The 22,087-nt window shown below is 47.8% G+C and overlaps 2 protein-coding genes across 2 annotated transcripts in view; both read right to left on the bottom strand.

Annotated features, from left to right (window-relative positions):
* Positions 1-22,087, bottom strand: part of LOC147728074 (uncharacterized) — a 755,421-nt gene that overhangs the window by 189,793 nt on the left and 543,541 nt on the right. The window lies entirely within an intron of this gene.
* Positions 1-22,087, bottom strand: part of METAP1 (methionyl aminopeptidase 1) — a 264,690-nt gene that overhangs the window by 227,505 nt on the left and 15,098 nt on the right. Inside the window, exon 2 of the mRNA XM_086961960.1 lies at positions 6,297-6,348. Coding sequence (XP_086818086.1) covers positions 6,297-6,348 — 52 coding nt within the window. The remainder of the gene's footprint in view (positions 1-6,296; positions 6,349-22,087) is intronic.

Genomic DNA, 22,087 nt, shown 5'->3' with positions numbered 1-22,087 from the left:
GTGTAAGGGGAAATGTACACATCTGCCCCAACTTTTCATAAGACCTAAGAACCTTCCTACCACCCAGAACATATGTATTAACTGGTCTATTGTCGCCGAACAGCAGCTATATAAAGCAAAATGTAATCTGTGAACAGTGATCTGTTGTCATTCCAATCTCCATTCCAGGAGAGACCACAGCCGAGAGGGGTCTTCCCACATCCAACAAGGGTTCTACAAGTACAGCAAACAATAAGGGAGGGGAGGGGGGGGGGGGGCATGGCACACTCATCTTCGGCCCCTGCTCAACTCAAATGGTTTAGACAGCATGCTGTTCGCCTTCACACTGGCTAGCTAATGGGTGCCATGACCGGAATGTCGGGTCGAAACCTATTTTGTTCAGTAGCACAAATGAATAATGCCATTCAACTTAGTCAAAGGCTTTATCGTTGCGAAATAATGGGAGGAGGCTGGATCCAAGCTTGTCTTTATGCTCTGCATACAGCCACATAATCATCTATGGTTTAACCTGGTACTCCGAGGAATAAAGCCCAACTGATCAGGATAGACTACTGCTTCAAAAACACTACTTAGGCAATTCCCAAACATTTTGCGAGATATTCACTTCTACATTTAAAAGCAAAATAGGATGCTATGATGCAGTCATTTGTAATCAACTTTGTGCATTATCACTATTGTGGCAAGACAGATAACAGCAGACTCAACCCTTCTTTTGAGACTGGAGAAACATAGGCTAAAATGCACTAGCTTACCTGCCACGCATTTAGAAAAATATTGTCATTAGCACAAAGAAGACGCGCTATTGGCTTTGAATTACTTAAACTTCGTTCAAAAACACAAGGATAATAAAACAAAACAAAAAACTGATGGAGCAGAAAGAAAAAATAAATGGCAAGTACTGTACCATGAGCCCTGGCACTGAAGCACACTTTTATGCAAGTTAAATGCCCTTGTTATCAGACAAAATGCCATAACTTACGGTGCAAGAAAGTAATTGGCTAAAGTGGGCTGACTGACAGAGCCAAGTCCTAGGAAACACCACTGTAACAGCGGAGTCAAGTTAAAACAAGCATTTGCAATGCAATAGGTCTCGCATTAGGAAAATTTGAGCTGTTGGTTTTGTAAATGACAAATTTTATATTTATCTCTTGGTTTTGAAAATACCAAAATTAATAGCTTTGTCATTTACAATGCCAATAGTTTTAACTTTCGCAAATGTGACACCTATAGCATTTGTAATGCACTATGTGGCATGTAACTATGTGGCATGTAACTATGTGGCATGTAACTATGTGGCATGTAACTATGTGGCATGTAACTATGTGGCATGTAACTATGTGGCATGTAACTATGTGGCATGTAACTATGTGGCATGTAACTATGTGGCATGTAACTATGTGGCATGTAACTATGTGGCATGTAACTATGTGGCACTGAGTGGTATTTGGAGTGTATGTTGCGTTGAGTGCAATGTAGTTATGAAGCATAATTATGTGGCACTGAGTGGTATTGTGTGGAGTGTGTTGCATTCAGTAGAGTATAATTATGTGGCGTGTAATTATGTGACACAGTGGTATTTGGAGTGTATGTTGCGTTGAGTGCAGTGTAATTATGTGGCGTGTAATTATGTGGATTGTATGATGTATTCAGTAGAGTGTAATTGTGTGGCGTGCAATTATGTGGCACTGAGTGGTATTGTTTGGAGTGTATGTTGCATTGAGTGCAGTGTAATTATGTAGCATATAATTGTGGCACTGAGTGGTATTGTGTGGAGTGTGTGTTGCATAGGGTCCAAACCATGAGGCGAGCCCTCACTCCCCCCCCCCCCCCTAGACACTTGTTTGTTGTTTATCAACTTCATGTTACGCAATCACAATCCGGCCCTTGAGCCCAGGTTCCTTCCTGCCAGTTAGATAGATCAAAAGAGACTTCTTGACCGTGCACAGACAGGCAAAGGGAAAAGAACACAACCCTTCTAAGATGCAGGTAGGTAACGTTTTAAATAAATACTATTATTGTGGCGACTCGTTACACATTTTTGCCAATACTAATATTGCATTGCGAATTCGAGGGTGTCTACCGCTGTTGCCCCCAAAAGAAATCACCGCCGCAGCCCTGCTCCGTGAAAACCGGAAGTCAGGCACTTTTGGCCGAGACGGGGGCGGGGCCTGCAATCCAGCAGGAAGTTCCGCCCGCCGCCGCCGAGGAAGCAGTGAAGCCGGCCGACTCCGACCAGCGCTGCAGAGGAGACACGGAACACGCCGAAAGAGCCCGGTGAGTGGGAGGGGAGGGGGGTGTACGCGTGTGTGTCTGTTCGAATGTGTCTGTGTGTGCGCGCGTGGGTCTGCGTGTGTGTATGCAGTGTGCGTATGCAGTGTGTGTGGCTGGGTATGTGCGCATGCGTGACTGTGGAGTGTGTTTGCGCAAGGGAATGAGACACGAGAGGGGCAAGGCGACGTGCGCCCACGAGGTGAAATCCGCGTCTGCGCTCGTGCCCCTCTCGTGTCCACTTTCCCAAATACGGGCAACATTAGTTGTCTTCGCTGACAGCTTGCAATGCTTCGCATTGCAAGCTACGTCAGCTCGCCCTAAAAAGATCCTAGTCACACAATGTGGGATGGAGACTCTCAAAGATCCCATCTGTCTAAAATAACTGCCATGGGTAAAAAGAAACCCATGAAGATGTAACTGTTAAATTAGGTGACAGATGTAGGTGCATCATCGCTCCTAATGATTCTGGACAAGATCCTGCATGACTGCATCCAGCACAAATTAGAGAAGTTTCAATTCCTAGGCAAAATGTGGAATTAGTTGCACTCTATTTTAAAACTATAGAGGGCAAATTTAGAACCTTGCTATGGGATGGGGGAGGGGCCACATCCTATCGCCCTCAGTAAATTGACAAGAGATTGGTATGACGGGGAATAGTCCTACCAGATATTAAAAAATACTTTTGGGTGGCACATCTTCTGGAAATTAATCAATGATTCATCATTCCACAGACGACCCAGCGTACCGTATGGACCATCATATTTTGCACCCAGGAGGGTATTTGCATGCACTTTAAACTCGCCCGAAATGGCTGACCATTACAGGACCATCTGCACTCACAGTCCAAATTTGGCACACTGCACTCCAAAAATTGGTTTGAGAGGGCAAGATTACCCAGGTCACACCACTTTGGGACTCTGAGGGGTTAGGCATGCTGAGCGACAGACCAGGCATTCGATAAGTGGGACCTGATTGGTATATCTAAAGTCGGAGATATCTGGTACAAAGGTAGGGTGGTTCCATTTTCTGAATTAGAGAAAGAATATGAACTGGCAACCGCAGAGACCTTCAGTTATCTGTAAGTTCAGCATGCCCTTCTAGCAGCTATCCCCTTGGGAGAGGTCATTCAGGAATCATCGCCATTAGAAGATAAATTGTTAGACTATCACATGGGCCGAAGGGCAATCTCCCTCTCTTATAAAAAGTTAATTAACAACTCCCCAGACATTCTCTTCCCCTTACGTCACCACTGGGACGCAGATCTAAGCAACTTGGCCGATTAAGACTGGCCGGAGGCCCTAGCCCCCCCCAAAGAAGTGGCAGTAAAAGCACGATTTTGACATGCGCAGCTTAAAATATTCCACAGGTCCTATTTGCCTTGTAACACTATGGCACAGATGAGCAGAGTACCCGATTCAACTAGCCATAGTGAATGTGGGCGGGAGGGGTCCTTTAGCCATATCATTTGGGAGTGCCCAATAAATAGTGTTGGTTGGAGTGATTTCAAACCTTCTGCCTAGTGGTGTCTTCTTAATGTCTGTGATGCCATGGTCATGAATCCTATGGAGCAAACCTGGGTGACACCAAGTATGGTGATTGTTAAACGAAACCTAGCCAGTCTGTTTGGTGGAGAGCGGGGTAGGACACCTGCACTACGACTCAGACTGGAAAAGAGACCAGGATGGATGCATGGTAGCGGAGAGTGGTATATGAAAGCATGGGCTGCTCGAAAAAGTTGGAAAAGATCTGGGGCAAATGGAATGTTTACAGAGGTGGTCCGGGTGCGGGAATTATGCCCCTGGTGTTTACTCTGTCAAGCCTAAGCATTCTATCACCTTCAGATTTGTGTCCTGAAACCTCCCATGACTGGACTAAAACCCCACCCTCCCAATAATTCACTTTGTGCTCCACAAAAGACCCCATGGAGTGTCTCATAGCCTTTTAACATCAGCACAGCCGCAACAATCAATGTGCCCCATCTGTCCTCTTACTACCTCCAGTAACACTAATCAAGACGACCTGTGAACTAGTCAATCCAAGAAGGGAGCGGCTTAGCCACTGCAGCTCCCATTCCCGCTGCGGAGCCTGAACTACTGCTTAAAGGGGCCGAATACAAGTCAGTTAGTGCGTGATTAATACCACATATGCTTTCAAATTAGGCCCTATTAGTGCTGACCTAAACTTATGTCTTTAGGAAAGCGCATCCTCTTCCGCCCGTCATCTCTGCATGAGATGTTAACAAGCCACAGAATTGTTGAAAAACAAAATGGAAGAAAGAGCTACGTTATGACCCAACAGCATGAAGAAGGTAGGGTGCTAGCATAAAGTGTGGCACAGGGTGCCAAATCAGAGAGGAATTCTGATAAATGCCTGAGCCTGAAACAAATCTGCATGCCCCTTCTACTAGAATTGTCACAGTAATTATAAAGCATCCCATACTGCTGTTGCTCGATCCAACTATTCAATTAGCATATTCAAAAGACAGACTTACACACTGCATTTAACCAGTAAATCTAGTTGAAAAAAAACAAAGAAAAAAGTTTGTTTACACTATTTAAGCTTTAACAGAAATCGGGCAAGACACCCCAACTATCATGAGGAATGATCCTTTGGAAGTCCGACAGTAAATGAACCAGCAGCCGCACTGTGTGACCCCAACCAATGCATACACCCAACATTTGCACATCAACTACTTATAGGACGTATTTGAAAGTGCCTGCAGGCACATCTGTCCTGAGATTTGACCCTACTGCACCACTTTAAGCTCTTCTCAATAGGTTTTCTGAACTAATGCCCATACTGCAGCACAGTATGATGCAACAATACAGTCAGAACTGGTCTATATGCTAGGCAGCTGGTGCTAGCAAATCAACATGTGAAATAAAACCTGGAATAACTCTGGAGGACAAGGCAAAGGGTAAGGCAAAAGAAGTGTACATTTATAGTTAAAAATGTGGAAAACATCTATAAGGGATCAAGTTAATTTAATGATAAGCAGCAGCATAGGAACTAATTTGATAAATAAACGGAAATGAAATTGCAAGGTCGTGAAACTATATGTGAAGGGCCTTCCCAATGCAGTGTGGCTTCACTAAAGCAAACATTGGCAAAGCCAATAGGTTTCACCAATGCGAGAGCTATTGGCTTTGCCATGGTCTTTTACCAATGTTGTGGGGCAGAGTTGAGTGGCGTAAAGAGCATGATGGTAGAGTGTAGTGCGGGTGTGCAGAACCGAGTGCAGTGGCACAGAGTACAGTGGCTAAAAGTGTAGTGGCGCAGGGTGCAGTGGCATAGACTGAGAGGCACAGAGTGGTGCAGGGTAGATTAGTGGCTTAGTGTGCAGTGGCAAAGTGCAGCGACGCGGAGTATATTGGAATAGAGCGCAGTGGTGTAGAGTGCCGTGTTGCAGAGCGGTGCAGAGTAGAGTGCAATGGAGTAGAGTAATGTGGGTAATTTGACAGAGTAAAGTGGTGCAGCGTACAGTGCAGTTGCATAGAGCGGAGTAGAGTGAGGTACTAACAGAGCAGAGCGGCACAGAGCAGAGCGGCACAGAGCAGAGCGGTTGTGCATAGTAGAGTTATGCAGTTGAGCAGAGTGCAGGATAGGGGGTCGCTGGAAAAGATACACCGACTGATATGAGAGAAGGACTGAAAACACATGCACTCATATGGAGTGCTTTAACAAAGAAAAAAGTAGCTCAAAAAACGGGAGCTGTGAAAGAATTCAAGCACTTCGTCCGTATTTCAGGGGAGGGCCAAACACAAGAAGATGACTTGACACTAAGCTGCCGTTCAAAGCTGTGACAAAGGAAATGGGAGCGACGCTGAGGCGAACAAATGGAAAGCTGTGTGCGGGCTGCAAGCCCAATTTATGCAAACATATCTCGCAGACAGCGCATGCACTGTCAAGGTGAAACCTAAAAAAGGGACAAAATGTAGTGTTTTATTTCCAAATAGAGAAACAGCTGCTGTGCACCAAATAAAGTAAACTTAAAAATCTGGGGTAAAGTAGCAGACATCACTTACTTGCTTTCTTGTGTAGTTGCTTATGGGTAGACCAACTTCCCTTGAAGCACTCCTAAAAATATCAAACAGCAGAAGAAAGTATTAATGGTTGGCACACGCACGTTGAACTTAACAGACACAAATCCGAGGACATTTTAATTTTCACCAATCTGTATTACATTACTACTGAATGTGTATTCACAAAGTGTGAATATAGTTTCCACACTTATTTCAAAATTACTGCAAGATAACGAAAAAAAACATTTTTAAGGAGTTACTTGTAAACTGGATTCCATTTCAAGTTTTAACACGTATTGGCAAAACCAAAAGGGCCGGATTGCAATGGTGGTTTGCGAACATTACTGGCTTTGCCAATGCTTGTACATTTTTACTGCAAGCACTCACAGAGCAAATAGTGTCATCCAGCCATTTTGGAACATTATTTTCTATATTTCCAAGATAGCAGTCACTAATTTAAAGGGGGGGTAAGAGGAGCACCCCCCTCATGCCTTTGTGCTTTTTACATTCCGGGGTGCCTCTCCATACCATAGTTTCTTAGAGTTCCCATCCATGCACTGCGGCTAACATTATGCCACACTGGATGGGTAACTAAAAGAACTAGGAATACAAAATAAAGTACGAATTATGTTTGTATAAGCGAACAGGAAGTGAATAATGGCATAAACAACAAGGGACCAAAGCAACCTGGGGGTAGAATGGGAGGGGGAAGGCTGAGAGAGAAAGAGAGAGAGAGAGAGAAAGAGAAAGAGAAAGAGAGAAAGACAGAGAGAGAGAGAAAGAGAAAGACAGAGAGAGAGAGAAAGAGAGAAAGACAGAGAGAGAGAGAAAGAGAGAAAGACAGAGAGAGAGAGAAAGAGAGAAAGAGAGAAAGACAGAGAGAGAGAGAAAGACAGAGAGAGAGAGAAAGACAGAGAGAGAGAGAGAAAGACAGAGAGAGAGAGAGAGAGAGAGAGACAGAGACAGAGAGAGAGAGAAAGACAGAGACAGAGAGAGAGAGAAAGACAGAGACAGAGACAGAGACAGAGACAGAGACAGAGACAGAGACAGAGACAGAGACAGAGAGAGAGAGAGAGAGAGAGAGAGAACTTTACAACGTGATCACATCTTAAAAAGTGAAATGGGCATTGTCCTCACTGCAATGTATCAACTATTTAGCAAGGAGTGCAAGGTTTTTCGTGAAGGCAATGTAAATCACTAATCCACAAGAAAAATTGGAAAACAATTATTTTGTGTTTAATCATTTTCCTGTTGTCATTTACAAAATAGTATTTGCGTCTTTAAAAAAAGTCTCACAATTTCAGGCCTATTCTGATACACTTCAGTTATGTCTAAGTTTGACTCTGGTTATCCTGCAAACAAATATACTGGAACCTTGAAGGAGACTGCTAAAAGCGGTCCTATAGAGGTGCTATTCAAAGAGCAGACGCAAACGCCATGGCACCCCCTCAACGCCGGGCTCGCTAATGCGCTGGACAATTTGGACATTAACGCAACCCACTACTGCAGGACCCAAATATGTAAAGACTCCTCTCCTTCCAACTCAAAATTGGCAGGTTCTGCCTGTACCTCGAATCCTTTCAGAGTTGCAATACTGATTACCATCCGATTCCAGTCCACCACACCAGAGGTAATCAAACATCAATTTCAGTCATGACTGAAAGATAACATTCCTCATAAGCCTAATGTGCAACCCTAAAAGGCATAAAAAGGTGTGTAAAAACACTCTTAGAAAACAAAATACTAATCATAATGAACTGTATATTCAGATCCATCACTATTCAACAATTTCGATTTGGAAAAAAGTGGATGTCTATCCACCTCTGAGCTCTTGTCTCTGTAAATGGTCGGCTAGGTTTTAGAAATGGGAACAGTATAAAGTCAGATACCATAAAAGGAGTGATGAGAACTAAAAATAGTATATGAGGAAAAGGTAGGCTTTCTAATCCTTCACCTATCCTCAGTTTTCCATAATATAAATCACTATGAACAAATAACATCCTTCAATCACTTTTTAGGGCTCGCCTGCTGTGCGCATGCGCATAGCTGGCGAAGCTCTAATGTGGCTTATCCAGAGGTTAACCACCACTGGCGATTCCACTGGCGATTGCGCAAGCCCTAAAAAGCGCGTGCACAATGCCACCAGCCGCCTGCCTGCCTGGCATTAGCACATCAAAGGCAGCCCTCCCAGTGCATTTCTCACCCCCTAATTATTCACGGCCGGCCGGCCGTACTTTCAGTTTCACGGCCGGAGGCCGTGTCTCCTTTTAAAACTTGTTTAACTTGTTTCTTTCTAGGTCCGTCCTGATAAATTTCGGTAAATGCACCACTTGACTCACATTTTGCTGCGGTCTCTGGTCAGGTGAGTTAAGCTTGAAATGTTGAAATAAATGTTTGTGTGAAAAATGAGCCCACGGTTCTGATTGCTTTTACATTAAACTATTATCGGCACCACTGTTTTGTTAACCAAAATATCGACTCACTTTAGCATAGATGGCGTACTCTGTCCGAGTTTTAAAATTAAGTTCTCCTCCCAACATTTGTGATTCAGCTTCCCTAGCATACAAGGTATGTCACATTTCATTTTCGATTCCCACTTGCTTTGCAGCTTCAGCAGCTTGTGGTGTTTCTGTGCTGAAAGGAATGGGCTTTTGCCTGGCAGTGCTACTGGCCATGTCTCCCGCAGGGCGATATTGGACAGTATCGTATTGTTGCTCTTGCGCAAAAAAGTGTAGGCAGTTCATCCCAAATAGCTTACCATCGGTACAGAGAAATCCTCCCCTTTTAATTTCCTTACAGTATCCGGAGCGGGTGGGATAAGGCCATGGGTCAGCAAGTAGGGCAGTGCCTTTTTTGTGGTCTCCGTTCAGTTCGGTGGTTGGTGAACACTGTAGTAGTGGTCGACACAGTCCGAGCTTTCTCTCTAGCGGTGTGTGTGTGGTAAAGTGAGCAGAGGGTGATTCTCAGTCTTGGAAGGGGCTACACCTCTAATCCCAGGCTAAGGAGAGCCGTGGGACCCTGTTTCTTTCTCTCTGCTGTCCTGGTTAATACACAGCACTCTGAGGCATAGAGCTTCTTCTAACACATTCGCCATGTCGCGTACCTCGCTATGCTTCTAGCTGATTGTTGGTAGGCCGGGGTGCCTAGTGACCTTTGAAAAGAAAGATATCCTGTAGCCCCAGTCTGCTTATGCAAGCACTTGTGACCCCACCCACCCCACAAATGACCTCTCTGGCTTCCCTGTCGTGAGACAATACCCTGCACCGACTAATCTTGTGTCGGTCAAAGGCTGGTTAGTGGAACTGTCTACTGAGTAGGCCTGTCACTTCTGGTGTTCCAGGGTGGGTTGAAACTTTTCCAGTGTGCTGGCTGTTTTAGGTCTTCAATGAGGGGCTCGATGCCATACAATTAATGGGTCTTAAAAATGTATCGCCGCTGGGTCCCCAACAGTGTTGAAACATTTTGCTTATGTCGGATGGCTGCAGCGTTGGTTGGTATGCACCCACCACACAGCTCCACCGATGCACCCACCACACAGCTCCACCGAACGACCCACCACACAGCTCCACCGAACGACCCACCACACAGCTCCACCGAACGACCCACCACACAGCTCCACCGAACGACCCACCACACAGCTCCACCGAACGACCCACCACACAGCTCCACCGAGGCAGCCACCACACAGCTCCACCGAGGCAGCCACCACACAGCTCCACCGAGGCACCCACCACACAGCTCCACCGAGGCAGCCACCACACAGCTCCACCGAGGCAGCCACCACACAGCTCCACCGAGGCAGCCACCACACAGCTCCACCGGCACAGCTCCACCGATGCACCCACCACCCAGCTCCACCGAGGCACCCACCACCCAGCTCCACCGAGGCACCCACCACCCAGCTCCACCGAGGCACCCACCACCCAGCTCCACCGAGGCACCCACCACCCAGCTCCACCGAGGCACCCACCACACAGCTCCACCGAGGCACCCACCACACAGCTCCACCGAGGCACCCACCACACAGCTCCACCGAAGCACCCACCACACAGCTCCACCGAAGCACCCACCACACAGCTCCACCGAAGCACCCACCACACAGCTCCACCGAAGCACCCACCACACAGCTCCACCGAAGCACCCACCACACAGCTCCACCGAAGCACCCACCACACAGCTCCACCGAAGCACCCACCACACAGCTCCACCGAAGCACCCACCACACAGCTCCACCGAAGCACCCACCACACAGCTCCACCGATGCAGCCACCACACAGCTCCACCGATGCAGCCACCACACAGCTCCACCGATGCAGCCACCACACAGCTCCACCGATGCAGCCACCACACAGCTCCACCGGCACAGCTCCACCGAGGCACCCACCACCCAGCTCCACCGAGGCACCCACCACCCAGCTCCACCGAGGCACCCACCACCCAGCTCCACCGAGGCACCCACCACACAGCTCCACCGAGGCACCCACCACACAGCTCCACCGATGCAGCCACCACACAGCTCCACCGATGCAGCCACCACACAGCTCCACCGATGCAGCCACCACACAGCTCCACCGATGCAGCCACCACACAGCTCCACCGATGCAGCCACCACACAGCTCCACCGATGCAGCCACCACACAGCTCCACCAGCACAGCTCCACCGATGCACCCACCACACAGCTCCACCAAGGCACCCACCACCCAGCTCCACCGATGCACCCACCACCCAGCTCCACCGATGCACCCACCACCCAGCTCCACCGAGGCACCCACCACACAGCTCCACCGAGGCACCCACCACACAGCTCCACCGAGGCACCCACCACACAGCTCCACCGAGGCACCCACCACACAGCTCCACCGAGGCACCCACCACACAGCTCCACCGAGGCACCCACCACACAGCTCCACCGAGGCACCCACCACACAGCTCCACCGAGGCACCCACCACACAGCTCCACCGAGGCACCCACCACACAGCTCCACCGAGGCACCCACCACACAGCTCCACCGAGGCACCCACCACACAGCTCCACCGAGGCACCCACCACACAGCTCCACCGAGGCACCCACCACACAGCTCCACCGAAGCACCCACCACACAGCTCCACCGAAGCACCCACCACACAGCTCCACCGAAGCACCCACCACACAGCTCCACCGAAGCACCCACCACACAGCTCCACCGAAGCACCCACCACACAGCTCCACCGAAGCACCCACCACACAGCTCCACCGATGCACCCACCACACAGCTCCACCGATGCACCCACCACACAGCTCCACCGATGCACCCACCACACAGCTCCACCGATGCACCCACCACACAGCTCCACCGATGCACCCACCACACAGCTCCACCGATGCACCCACCACACAGCTCCACCGATGCACCCACTAAGCTCCACCAATGCACCCACCACACAGCGTTACCGATGCACCCACCACACAGCGTTACCGATGCACCCACCACAGAGCTCACCGAGGCACCCACCACACAGCTCCACCGATGCAGCCACCACACAGCTCCACCGACACAGCTCCACCGATGCACCCACCACCCAGCTCCACCGATGCACCCACCTCCACCGACACAGCTCCACCGATGCACCCACCACACAGCTCCACCGATGCACCCACTAAGCTCCACCAATGCACCCACCACACAGCGTTACCGATGCACCCACCACAGAGCTCACCTAGGCACCCACCACACAGCTCCACCGATGCACCCACCACCCAGCTCCACCGATGCACCCACCTCCACCCACACAGCTCCACCGATGCACACACCACCCAGCTCCACCGATGCACACACCACCCAGCTCCACCGAGGCACCCACCACACAGCTCCACCGAGGCACCCACCACACAGCTCCACCGAGGCACCCACCACCCAGCTCCACCGAGGCACCCACCACCCAGCTCCACCGAGGCACCCACCACACAGCTCCACCGAGGCAGCCACCACACAGCTCCACCGAGGCAGCCACCACACAGCTCCACCGAGGCAGCCACCACACAGCTCCACCGAGGCAGCCACCACACAGCTCCACCGAGGCAGCCACCACACAGCTCCACCTAGGCAGCCACCACACAGCTCCACCGAACGACCCACCACACAGCTCCACCGAACGACCCACCACACAGCTCCACCGAACGACCCACCACACAGCTCCACCGAACGACCCACCACACAGCTCCACCGAACGACCCACCACACAGCTCCACCGAACGACCCACCACACAGCTCCACCGAACGACCCACCACACAGCTCCACCGAGGCACCCACCACACAGCTCCACCGAGGCACCCACCACACAGCTCCACCGAGGCACCCACCACACAGCTCCACCGAAGCACCCACCACACAGCTCCACCGAAGCACCCACCACACAGCTCCACCGATGCACCCACCACACAGCTCCACCGAAGCACCCACCACACAGCTCCACCGATGCACCCACCACACAGCTCCACCGATGCACCCACCACACAGCTCCACCGATGCACCCACCACACAGCTCCACCGATGCACCCACTAAGCTCCACCAATGCACCCACCACACAGCGTTACCGATGCACCCACCACAGAGCTCACCTAGGCACCCACCACAGAGCTCACCTAGGCACCCACCACACAGCTCCACCGATGCACACACCACACAGCTCCACCGATGCACCCACCTCCACCCACACAGCTCCACCGATGCACACACCACCCAGCTCCACCGATGCACACACCACCCAGCTCCACCGAGGCACCCACCACACAGCTCCACCGAGGCACCCACCACACAGCTCCACCGAGGCACCCACCACACAGCTCCACCGAGGCACCCACCACACAGCTCCACCGAGGCAGCCACCACACAGCTCCACCGAGGCAGCCACCACACAGCTCCACCGAGGCAGCCACCACACAGCTCCACCGATGCACCCACCACACAGCGCCACCGATGCACCCACCACTCAGCGCCACCGATGCACCCACCACTCAGCGCCACCGATGCACCCACCACTCAGCGCCACCGATGCACGCATCACTCAGCGCCACCGATGCACGCATCACTCAGCGCCACCACAGCATCACTCAGCGCCACCACAGCATCACTCAGCGCAACCACAGCATCACTCAGCGCAACCACAGCATCACTCAGCGCAACCACAGCATCACTCAGCGCAACCACAGCATCACTCAGCGCAACCACAGCATCACTCAGCGCAACCACAGCATCACTCAGCGCAACCACAGCATCACTCAGCGCAACCACAGCATCACTCAGCGCAACCACAGCATCACTCAGCGCAACCACAGCATCACTCAGCGCAACCACAGCATCACTCAGCGCAACCACAGCATCACTCAGCGCAACCACAGCATCACTCAGCGCAACCACAGCATCACTCAGCGCAACCACAGCATCACTCAGCGCAACCACAGCATCACTCAGCGCAACCACAGCATCACTCAGCGCAACCACAGCATCACTCAGCGCAACCACAGCATCACTCAGCGCAACCACAGCATCACGCAGCGCAACCACAGCATCACGCAGCGCAACCACAGCATCACGCAGCGCAACCACAGCATCACGCAGCGCAACCACAGCATCACGCAGCGCAACCACAGCATCACGCAGCGCAACCACAGCATCACGCAGCGCAACCACAGCATCACTCAGCGCAACCACAGCATCACTCAGCGCAACCACAGCATCACTCAGCGCAACCACAGCATCACTCAGCGCAACCACAGCATCACTCAGCGCAACCACAGCATCACTCAGCGCAACCACAGCATCACTCAGCGCAACCACAGCATCACTCAGCGCAACCACAGCATCACTCAGCGCAACCACAGCATCACTCAGCGCAACCACAGCATCACTCAGCGCAACCACAGCATCACTGGTTCAAATATGTTCTTTCAATGTTTCAAGCGGTTTTCAAGCTTTCTTACAAATCACAAAAAGATGTTAATATTTCACTTCTGTTCTTGGATTTTCGTCACAATAAAAAACTGAACATAATCTTCACAAAAGTTATTTACAAAAGTTTAAGCTATTACCATTACAAATTAAATAAATATTTAAGTATTAATGATTTTAAAAAATTAAAAGCCATTGTTATTTGTAATATCAATACATCTAAGTCACGTAAATACAAAACATGTTGCATTACAAATGCTATAGGTGTTTGCGAAAGTTAGAACTATTGGCATTGTAAATGACAAAGCTATTAATTTAGCTATTTTAAAAAATAACACATAAATAAAAAAAAATCATTTATAAGACCAATAGCTCAAACTTTCCTAATGCGAGCCCTAGTGCATTTCCAATGCTTGTTTTTTTTAGGTACCTACGGTTATCGGTTCACCTTTATCCTGTATAACATCTACTAATAATTTCATCTGTTGCTTTCAAATACATTTTTTGCGGAGCTCTCATGCATCTAGACTGATAATGCTGCTTCCTCAAATATTTGGAACTGTTTGGAAACGAATTCCTTGGGAAAGGGTTACTCTCCTGAATTATATCTAACCTTGCAAACTGCTTAGCAGAAGCGAAGTTCTGTATGGCTCAATGTTAAATCAGTCCAAGCCCTGCAAAAACTGACTGAATTATACAGACCTCTTTAAACTCACAAAATCTAAACAAGCAAAGGCATAGGGTCTCGCCTTTGGGACCTTATAAGTGTTTGGTTATCCATCACAATATCCTTGGCGCAACAACATCAACTGTTGCATGGCTAAACACTTATAAGGTCCCAAAGGCGAGGCCTATTGACTATTCCAATGCTGGTTTTATTTGAGAAATTCAAGATACACCCCCTTCCCCCCCACCCAATATGCTCACAGACTAAGTTACGAGCCTGGGAGGGGGGGTAAGGAGAGTGTCAATGTCACTGTGGAACAGTTACTGGTATAGGATGTACGTCGGTGAAACGTCACATTATCATTCTGGAGATATTACTAGATGAAGTAAGAAAATGATGGTCTCTGAAATAACACCCTTTTCTTTTCCCACAGGTAAAATATTAAAGCCAATAGAAATTTAGGGGGCTGTGCTTTGTGATTTCATGTGTGAACTTTAAGCAAGTTAAAAACAAGTCAGCAACTCTAGAAAGTATGGTGTCAATCACACGAATCTCTCATTACAGAGACCGTAGACTAGCAGACCCTCCTGCGCACCTTGAAAAATTCAACACTCCTTGTAAATGACGTGGCGCAGAGGAGGTCCGATTCCATGAATCCGCAGCAGGCTCTGAGCAGATCACTCAGATCTGGGTCTGCTGAGACTCGTTTCTTTATGTAAAGGAGAGCACCACAAGACGCCAGGCACCCGAGCTGCCTGTTGCATGCACACGCATCACTTGGTGAGAAGTGTCAGCTAACTATGCACTCCACACTGCTAGGAAGGAGACTGTCAGAGGTGAAATATGCAGTGTCCCCATTTGCAAATGGATTTAGAAGAAACAGAAGGAGCAAAAAAGTTTGATGGGAGAAACGAAAGAAAGAAAAATAAAGTAAAAAAAAAACAAAGGAAAATAGGCAAAAAAGGCTAAAAATCAAAAACAAAGAATGTAATAGACAGCTAGGTGGGAATAGGTAGGGGCAGTAATTCAAACAGGAGGTGGAAACAAGAGTTAAAATGAACAAAGAAATAGTCAAGTCAAGTCAAGACAAAAGTTTTTTATTTGCTTTGGTACTCAACTGAGGACCACAAATTTAAAAACAGTTTACACAATATAAACACAATCAATATAATTTTAGAAAAGATTTTAAAAATTTATAGAAATTATAGCAAACCCATTCGTCAGTCGGTCGTTTACATACTGCTAGTAAATTATTTACTGTAGTAATATTGCATTTCTGATATATCGGCTTAAGATATCTAGCCCGTGCTTTGACTACACTTGCGTGAGGACAAACAAATAAAATATGCACAATGTCTTGATCACCACCAAAACAGAGTTTACAGATAGGGGAGTCTCCTGGTGACCATTTAGATGTGACAGTGGAAACTGGGAGAATGCCTAAGCGCAACATAGTTATGGACCTTCTTGCTCCATGTGTGAGGCAAAGCCCCAGATATGGCCGTGATTGCTTATATTCCAACGACTCTATGTAAGTTTTATATGTAGATAACTTACTACAATGCAGAAGATCAAGATCGTAACTTAGTCTTGGAGTAAAGCATTTCAAGAAAAGTTTTAACTGGGGTTTTGTCCATGATAACAGAATATCTTCTGTCAGGTTCGCTGTTTTAAAAGCTTCTGACATATTCTTGGAAAAGTTAAGTTGTCGAGAATCTGTTTTAAATATCTCAGTCTTCAACAAGAATCTCAACGTTCCTTCCTTTGCATGCAAGATGTTGTACGCCCATCGAATAACATTTGCCATAGCTGTTGCATATGAACTTGTCAATGCAAATTCCAATCTGAGAGCCTGTACAGATGTTGATGTAGAAACCTTTAGTAATCTTTTCAAGATCTTTCCTTCGGTAATGTCCATGAAAGACCATTGTTTTGTAGGTAGATGTTCAATTGCATAGGACAAGACCGAGGGTATTTTTACTTTATACACCTTGAGCTCCAAGAAGAACTGCCGAGCCCTCGAGAAAGTCTGGAGAAGGGAACCGACACCGGACAACAGGACCTCCTTCAAACTTGCCACCCGGAAACACCACCAGCTGATCCGCGCCGCCAAGAAAACAGCATTCAAGGACCGGTTGGACAACAACGCACACAACTGCAAGGAACTCTTCAACATCGTCAAAGAGCTTTCCAACCCCAGCGCAGGAAACAACGACATCACCCCATCGCAAGACCTCTGCAACTCCCTGGCTTCATACTTCCACAACAAGATCGCGGACATACACAACAGCTTCAACAACCAACCAACGCACACCATGACCGAACAACCACCCCCCACCACCACCCTCCACGCCTGGACCCCGATCAGCACCGAAGACACCATCCGCACGATGAACTCCATCCACTCCGGATCACCGACCGACCCCTGCCCTCACCACGTCTTCAACAAGGCCGACGCTGTCATCGCACCCCACCTGCGAGACATCATCAACACATCCTTCGACACCACCATCTTCCCCGAGAGCTGGAAACACGCCGAACTCAGCGCTCTACTCAAGAAACCAACAGCGGACCCCACCGACCTCAAGAATTACCGCCCCATCTCGCTCCTCCCGTTTCCAGCCAAAGTCATCGAAAAGACCGTCAACAAGCAGATGGCCGCTTTCCTCGAGACGAACGGATCCCTCGACCCCTCACAGTCCGGCTTCCGAGCCAACCACAGCACCGAGACCGCCCTCATCGCCGCCACCGATGACATCCGAGCCCTGATGGACAACGGAGAAACAGCGGCCCTCATCCTCCTGGACCTCTCCGCGGCATTCGACACGGTCTGCCACCGCACTCTAGTACGGCGCCTCAGCAACGTCGGAATCCAGGACAAGGCGCTGGAATGGATCATCTCCTTCCTCGACGGGAGAACACAGAGAGTCCGCCTACCACCGTACAAGTCAGAGGCCACCGAAGTCATCTGCGGCGTCCCCCAAGGATCATCTCTGAGCCCCACACTCTTCAACGTCTACATGAGCCCCCTCGCGGCCATCGTACGCAAACACAACCTCAGCATAATCTCCTACGCCGACGACACCCAGCTGATCCTCTCCCTGACCAACGACCCCGCCGCCGCCAGAGCCAACCTGCACGAAGGGATGAAAGAGGTAGCCGAGTGGATGACGACCAGCCGCCTGAAACTGAACTCGGACAAGACGGAGGTCCTCATCCTGGGCTCCTCTCCCTCCGCCTGGGACGACTCCTGGTGGCCTCCCGCCCTGGGCACCGCACCCAAACCGACAGACCATGCACGCAACCTGGGCTTCATCCTGGACTCCTCCCTCTCCATGACCAGGCAAGTCAACAACGTCTCCTCGGCATGCTTCAACATCCTACGCATGCTACGGAAGATCTTCTGGTGGATCCCCACCGAGACCAGGAAGACCGTCACCCAGGCCCTCGTCACCAGCCGACTGGACTACGGCAACGCCCTCTACGCCGGTACCACCGCCAAGCTCCAGAAGAGACTCCAGCGGATCCAGAACGCCTCAGCCAGACTCATCCTCGACATCCCACGAACCAGCCACATCTCCGGACATCTGAGAGACCTTCACTGGCTCCCCGTCAACAAAAGAATCACCTTCCGCCTCCTCACCCACGCACACAAAGCCCTACACGACCAAGGCCCGAGCTACCTCAACAGCCGAGTCAACTTCTACGCTCCCAAACGCCACCTCCGATCAGCCAACCACGCCCTCGCCGCCGTCCCCCGCATCCGAAGAGCGACTACAGGAGGAAGGTCCTTCTCCTACCTGGCCGCCAAGACCTGGAACTCCCTCCCGACCGACCTGCGCCTGACCCAAGACCACCTCTCCTTCAGGAAGAAGCTGAAGACCTGGCTGTTCGAGCAGTAGCGGCTCCCCCCCCCCAGCGCCTTGAGACCCTACGGGTATGTAGCGCGCTTTATAAGTGTCACTGATTGATTGATTGATTGAGTAATGAGGAAAAATGCCTACTTCCTGTGGCAGTATACATTCTTAAGAGCGCCCCGGCATGGATGTCAGATTTTTTCTTTAAATTGTTTATACGTTTAAAATTTTGTAGATTCTTAGTAAAAATCCTGCCAAGGTAAGTATATTCATCTACTTCCTCTACTCTTATCCCATCAAGGTTCCAGTGATATTTAGCACTTTTTTTCCGGCCAGAAAACGCCACCACTTTTGTTTTTGTTAAGTTAGGGATTAGAAAATGTTCCTTCGAATAAGCATTTAAAGAATCCAGTAAATTTTGAAGACCAAAAGGTGTGAGGTCTAACATAACTATATCGTCTGCGTATAGCAGCGCGTGTATGCTCTGAAAAGCAATCTTTGGTGGCAGGCTAGAGCATTTTTGTAAGTAAGATGGTAGATCGCTCAGATATAGTGAAAATAGAATTGGTGCAAGAAGACATCCTTGTTTAAGACCATTCGAAGTATTAATTGATTTCGTCAGACCTTTTTCACTTCCCATTTGTACCTGGGACCAGGTGTTCGTATGTAATTTGATTATAATTTGCAATAAATTTTCAGAAATCCCCAGTCTTCTCAATTTTTTCCATAGCGTTGGTCTATCTACGCGATCAAACGCGGTGGAATAATCTATAAAGGCAGCATACACAGGTTGTGATTTCCTCCCAATGTATTTATCGAGAATAGTCTGAAGTATTGAGATATTATCTGTTACTGAGTGATTAGGACGAAAGCCAGCTTGATACATCGGTATTATTCCATTCGAGAAGCACCAGGCTTTTAATCTGTCCAGTACCTCCGCTGCGAAAATTTTACCTGTAGCGTCCATTAATGCAATTTGGCGGTAATTACTAGCAACATTTTGATTCCCTTTTTTGTATATAGGGATTATTGTACTTCCCTGCCATGATTTAGGTATTCTCCTGGTACAAAAGATAAGATTAAAAAGTGATGTTAACATCTGACTCCATTCCTTAGGATTTGACTGCAGAACTTTAATCGGTATCAGCTCAGGACCTGACGCTGAAGTATTCCTGGCATTTCTAATATGGTTTTCAATAGAATATGCTGTACTTTTTTCTATTGGTATTAAGTTGCTTTCCAAACAAATTTCAGCAGCATTACTGTCAGTCTCAGTTGAGTTCGCTTTATATAGGTCAGTTAAATAGGCTTCCCATTCCTGGGGTGGTACTGGTATGGCATATTTTTTGTTCCAGTTATTTTGGCTATCAAAGACCAGTATTTTCTTTGATTGTATTGTTTCGCCGCCTCTTGAATGTCCACCCAATTTTTATCTTGTAGCATTCTTTTTTTGCTAGTCTTCTCTCTTCTAAGTTGATTTTTTAACTTATTTATCTCTTGCTGTATAACAGGTGAGTAATCTAAGAATTGCCCTCGTATAAGTTTATTTAATTTCCTCCTGTGTGTATTTTCATTAGAGTTCTTGTAGGCTTTGCTTTTGCGTGGTTTCTCTCTGTTAAGAAGAAATCTTTTAAGAATTGTCATAATACATTCGAAGTTTATTATTTGATCTTCCGAGTGTATTTTGGTTAAAATGTTGTTTTGTAGAATCTTTCCATTTATATAGTCTAGTGTCCCTGAATTCCAGAAGATTCGTCTCTGCTTATTATCAATTTCGATATTCCCCTTAAGGTACATAATTGGGTTAGACGAAGCTGATTTTAGCGACCAACCAGTGTTTAGGCATAAAAGCGCATGGTCGCTTTCTTCTGTAAAATTGACTTTCAGGTAATGGAATGTGTCTGATATCTCTATACTACATATTAGATAGTCAATGATGGAAGGGGATCCATTTCCACGCTTGTGCAAGATGCCGGTCTATCACCTTCTACGTAACCATTCAAGATTAAACCGTTTATACTTGGGAGTGATGCTAATAACATTTTCCCTCTTTTATCGGCGACTTTTCCTTTTGGGAATAATGGAATAGGTAAATCTATTGATTCATCTTCGTATATTTTTGCCCATTTGCCAATTTCAGTATTGGAGAGTTTCCCGTTCACATAACCCACGATTAAGTACGGAATGTTAGCTCGTTCTTCGATTATCTTGGATATTAAATCTATGGTTTCTAAAAAAGGGGCATCCTGAGATGTACCTGGAGGGTTGTACATGTTGAAAAACAAAAGGGCTTTTTTTTGTTCAGAAATATTTGTTTTTAGTATGATCTTGATGCATTGAAAATTGTCAGATTTGGAATCGATTATTTCTAGAGACCATTGATGTTCCTCGCTTAAAAGAATAGCCAGACCTCCCTTGGCATGACCTCTGCTAGTTGTTGTAGCTGGGATAGCATATACATAGTAACCCTTCTGTTTGAATGATTTTATTGCCCATGTTTCCTGTATAGCTAGAATATCAGGGTTGTCTTTTAGTGCTGTGATCATTTTGTTGGATAGTTTTCCGGCCATATTCCACGAGGTAATCTTTAAGCTACTGTTAAACAGTGCATTGCAATCGATGTACTTGTTTGTTGCTATTTAAGGCCTCAGATATCCAGGCCCAAGATTCTGTTGTTTTTCTGGCCTCTTTTTCTTCATGATATTGGGTCCATACATTCCTTTGACCATTATTTACCTGAATTTTCAGAATATCCTTCCTAGAGCTAGTTCGCCCCAGTTCAACATGATCAGAGATGTTTGTAGACCAATTGTTTGTGTGGGTATTGGTAATAATGTTTTGAGGGACAGTCGATTTGGTTATGAAGTTCTTTGGTGGAAATATTTCAATGACATCGTATCCATATTTGTGCAATGTTTCTTTTTCCCTTACAATGATCCCGGGAACAACAGTTGACCAGAAGGCTACTTTCGCGATTTTTTGATTTTCTTTTATAGGGAATGTGACTAAATCTATTTCTTTACTAGTGATGGATTGTAGCGTATAGATTTGTTGCAGCAAATTGATTATCCTTTCTCGGTTTAGCGATAGATCATCAGAAGGAAAAAGTTCTTCGAATTGTAGGTATTTGGTCGAGGGTTGGTCGCCACCGAGGGATAGCATCTTATTAGGTCTATTTTCTTTATTTGTTTGATCAATACTGTTTCTAAGGGGTACATATGCAGGTGCTTTATGATTCAGTTGTTTTGTGGGCAGTATGTTAATGGTTTCATTTTGTTCCTCTACCATAGATGGATTAGTTGTTACTTTTTCCAGAGATCCTTCCTCAATATTCTGAT

This window comes from Lissotriton vulgaris, chromosome 3_1, assembly GCF_964263255.1.
Source record: "Lissotriton vulgaris chromosome 3_1, aLisVul1.2, whole genome shotgun sequence".
NCBI lineage: Eukaryota > Metazoa > Chordata > Amphibia > Caudata > Salamandridae > Lissotriton > Lissotriton vulgaris.
This window is presented reverse-complemented; position numbering and strand designations above follow the sequence as displayed.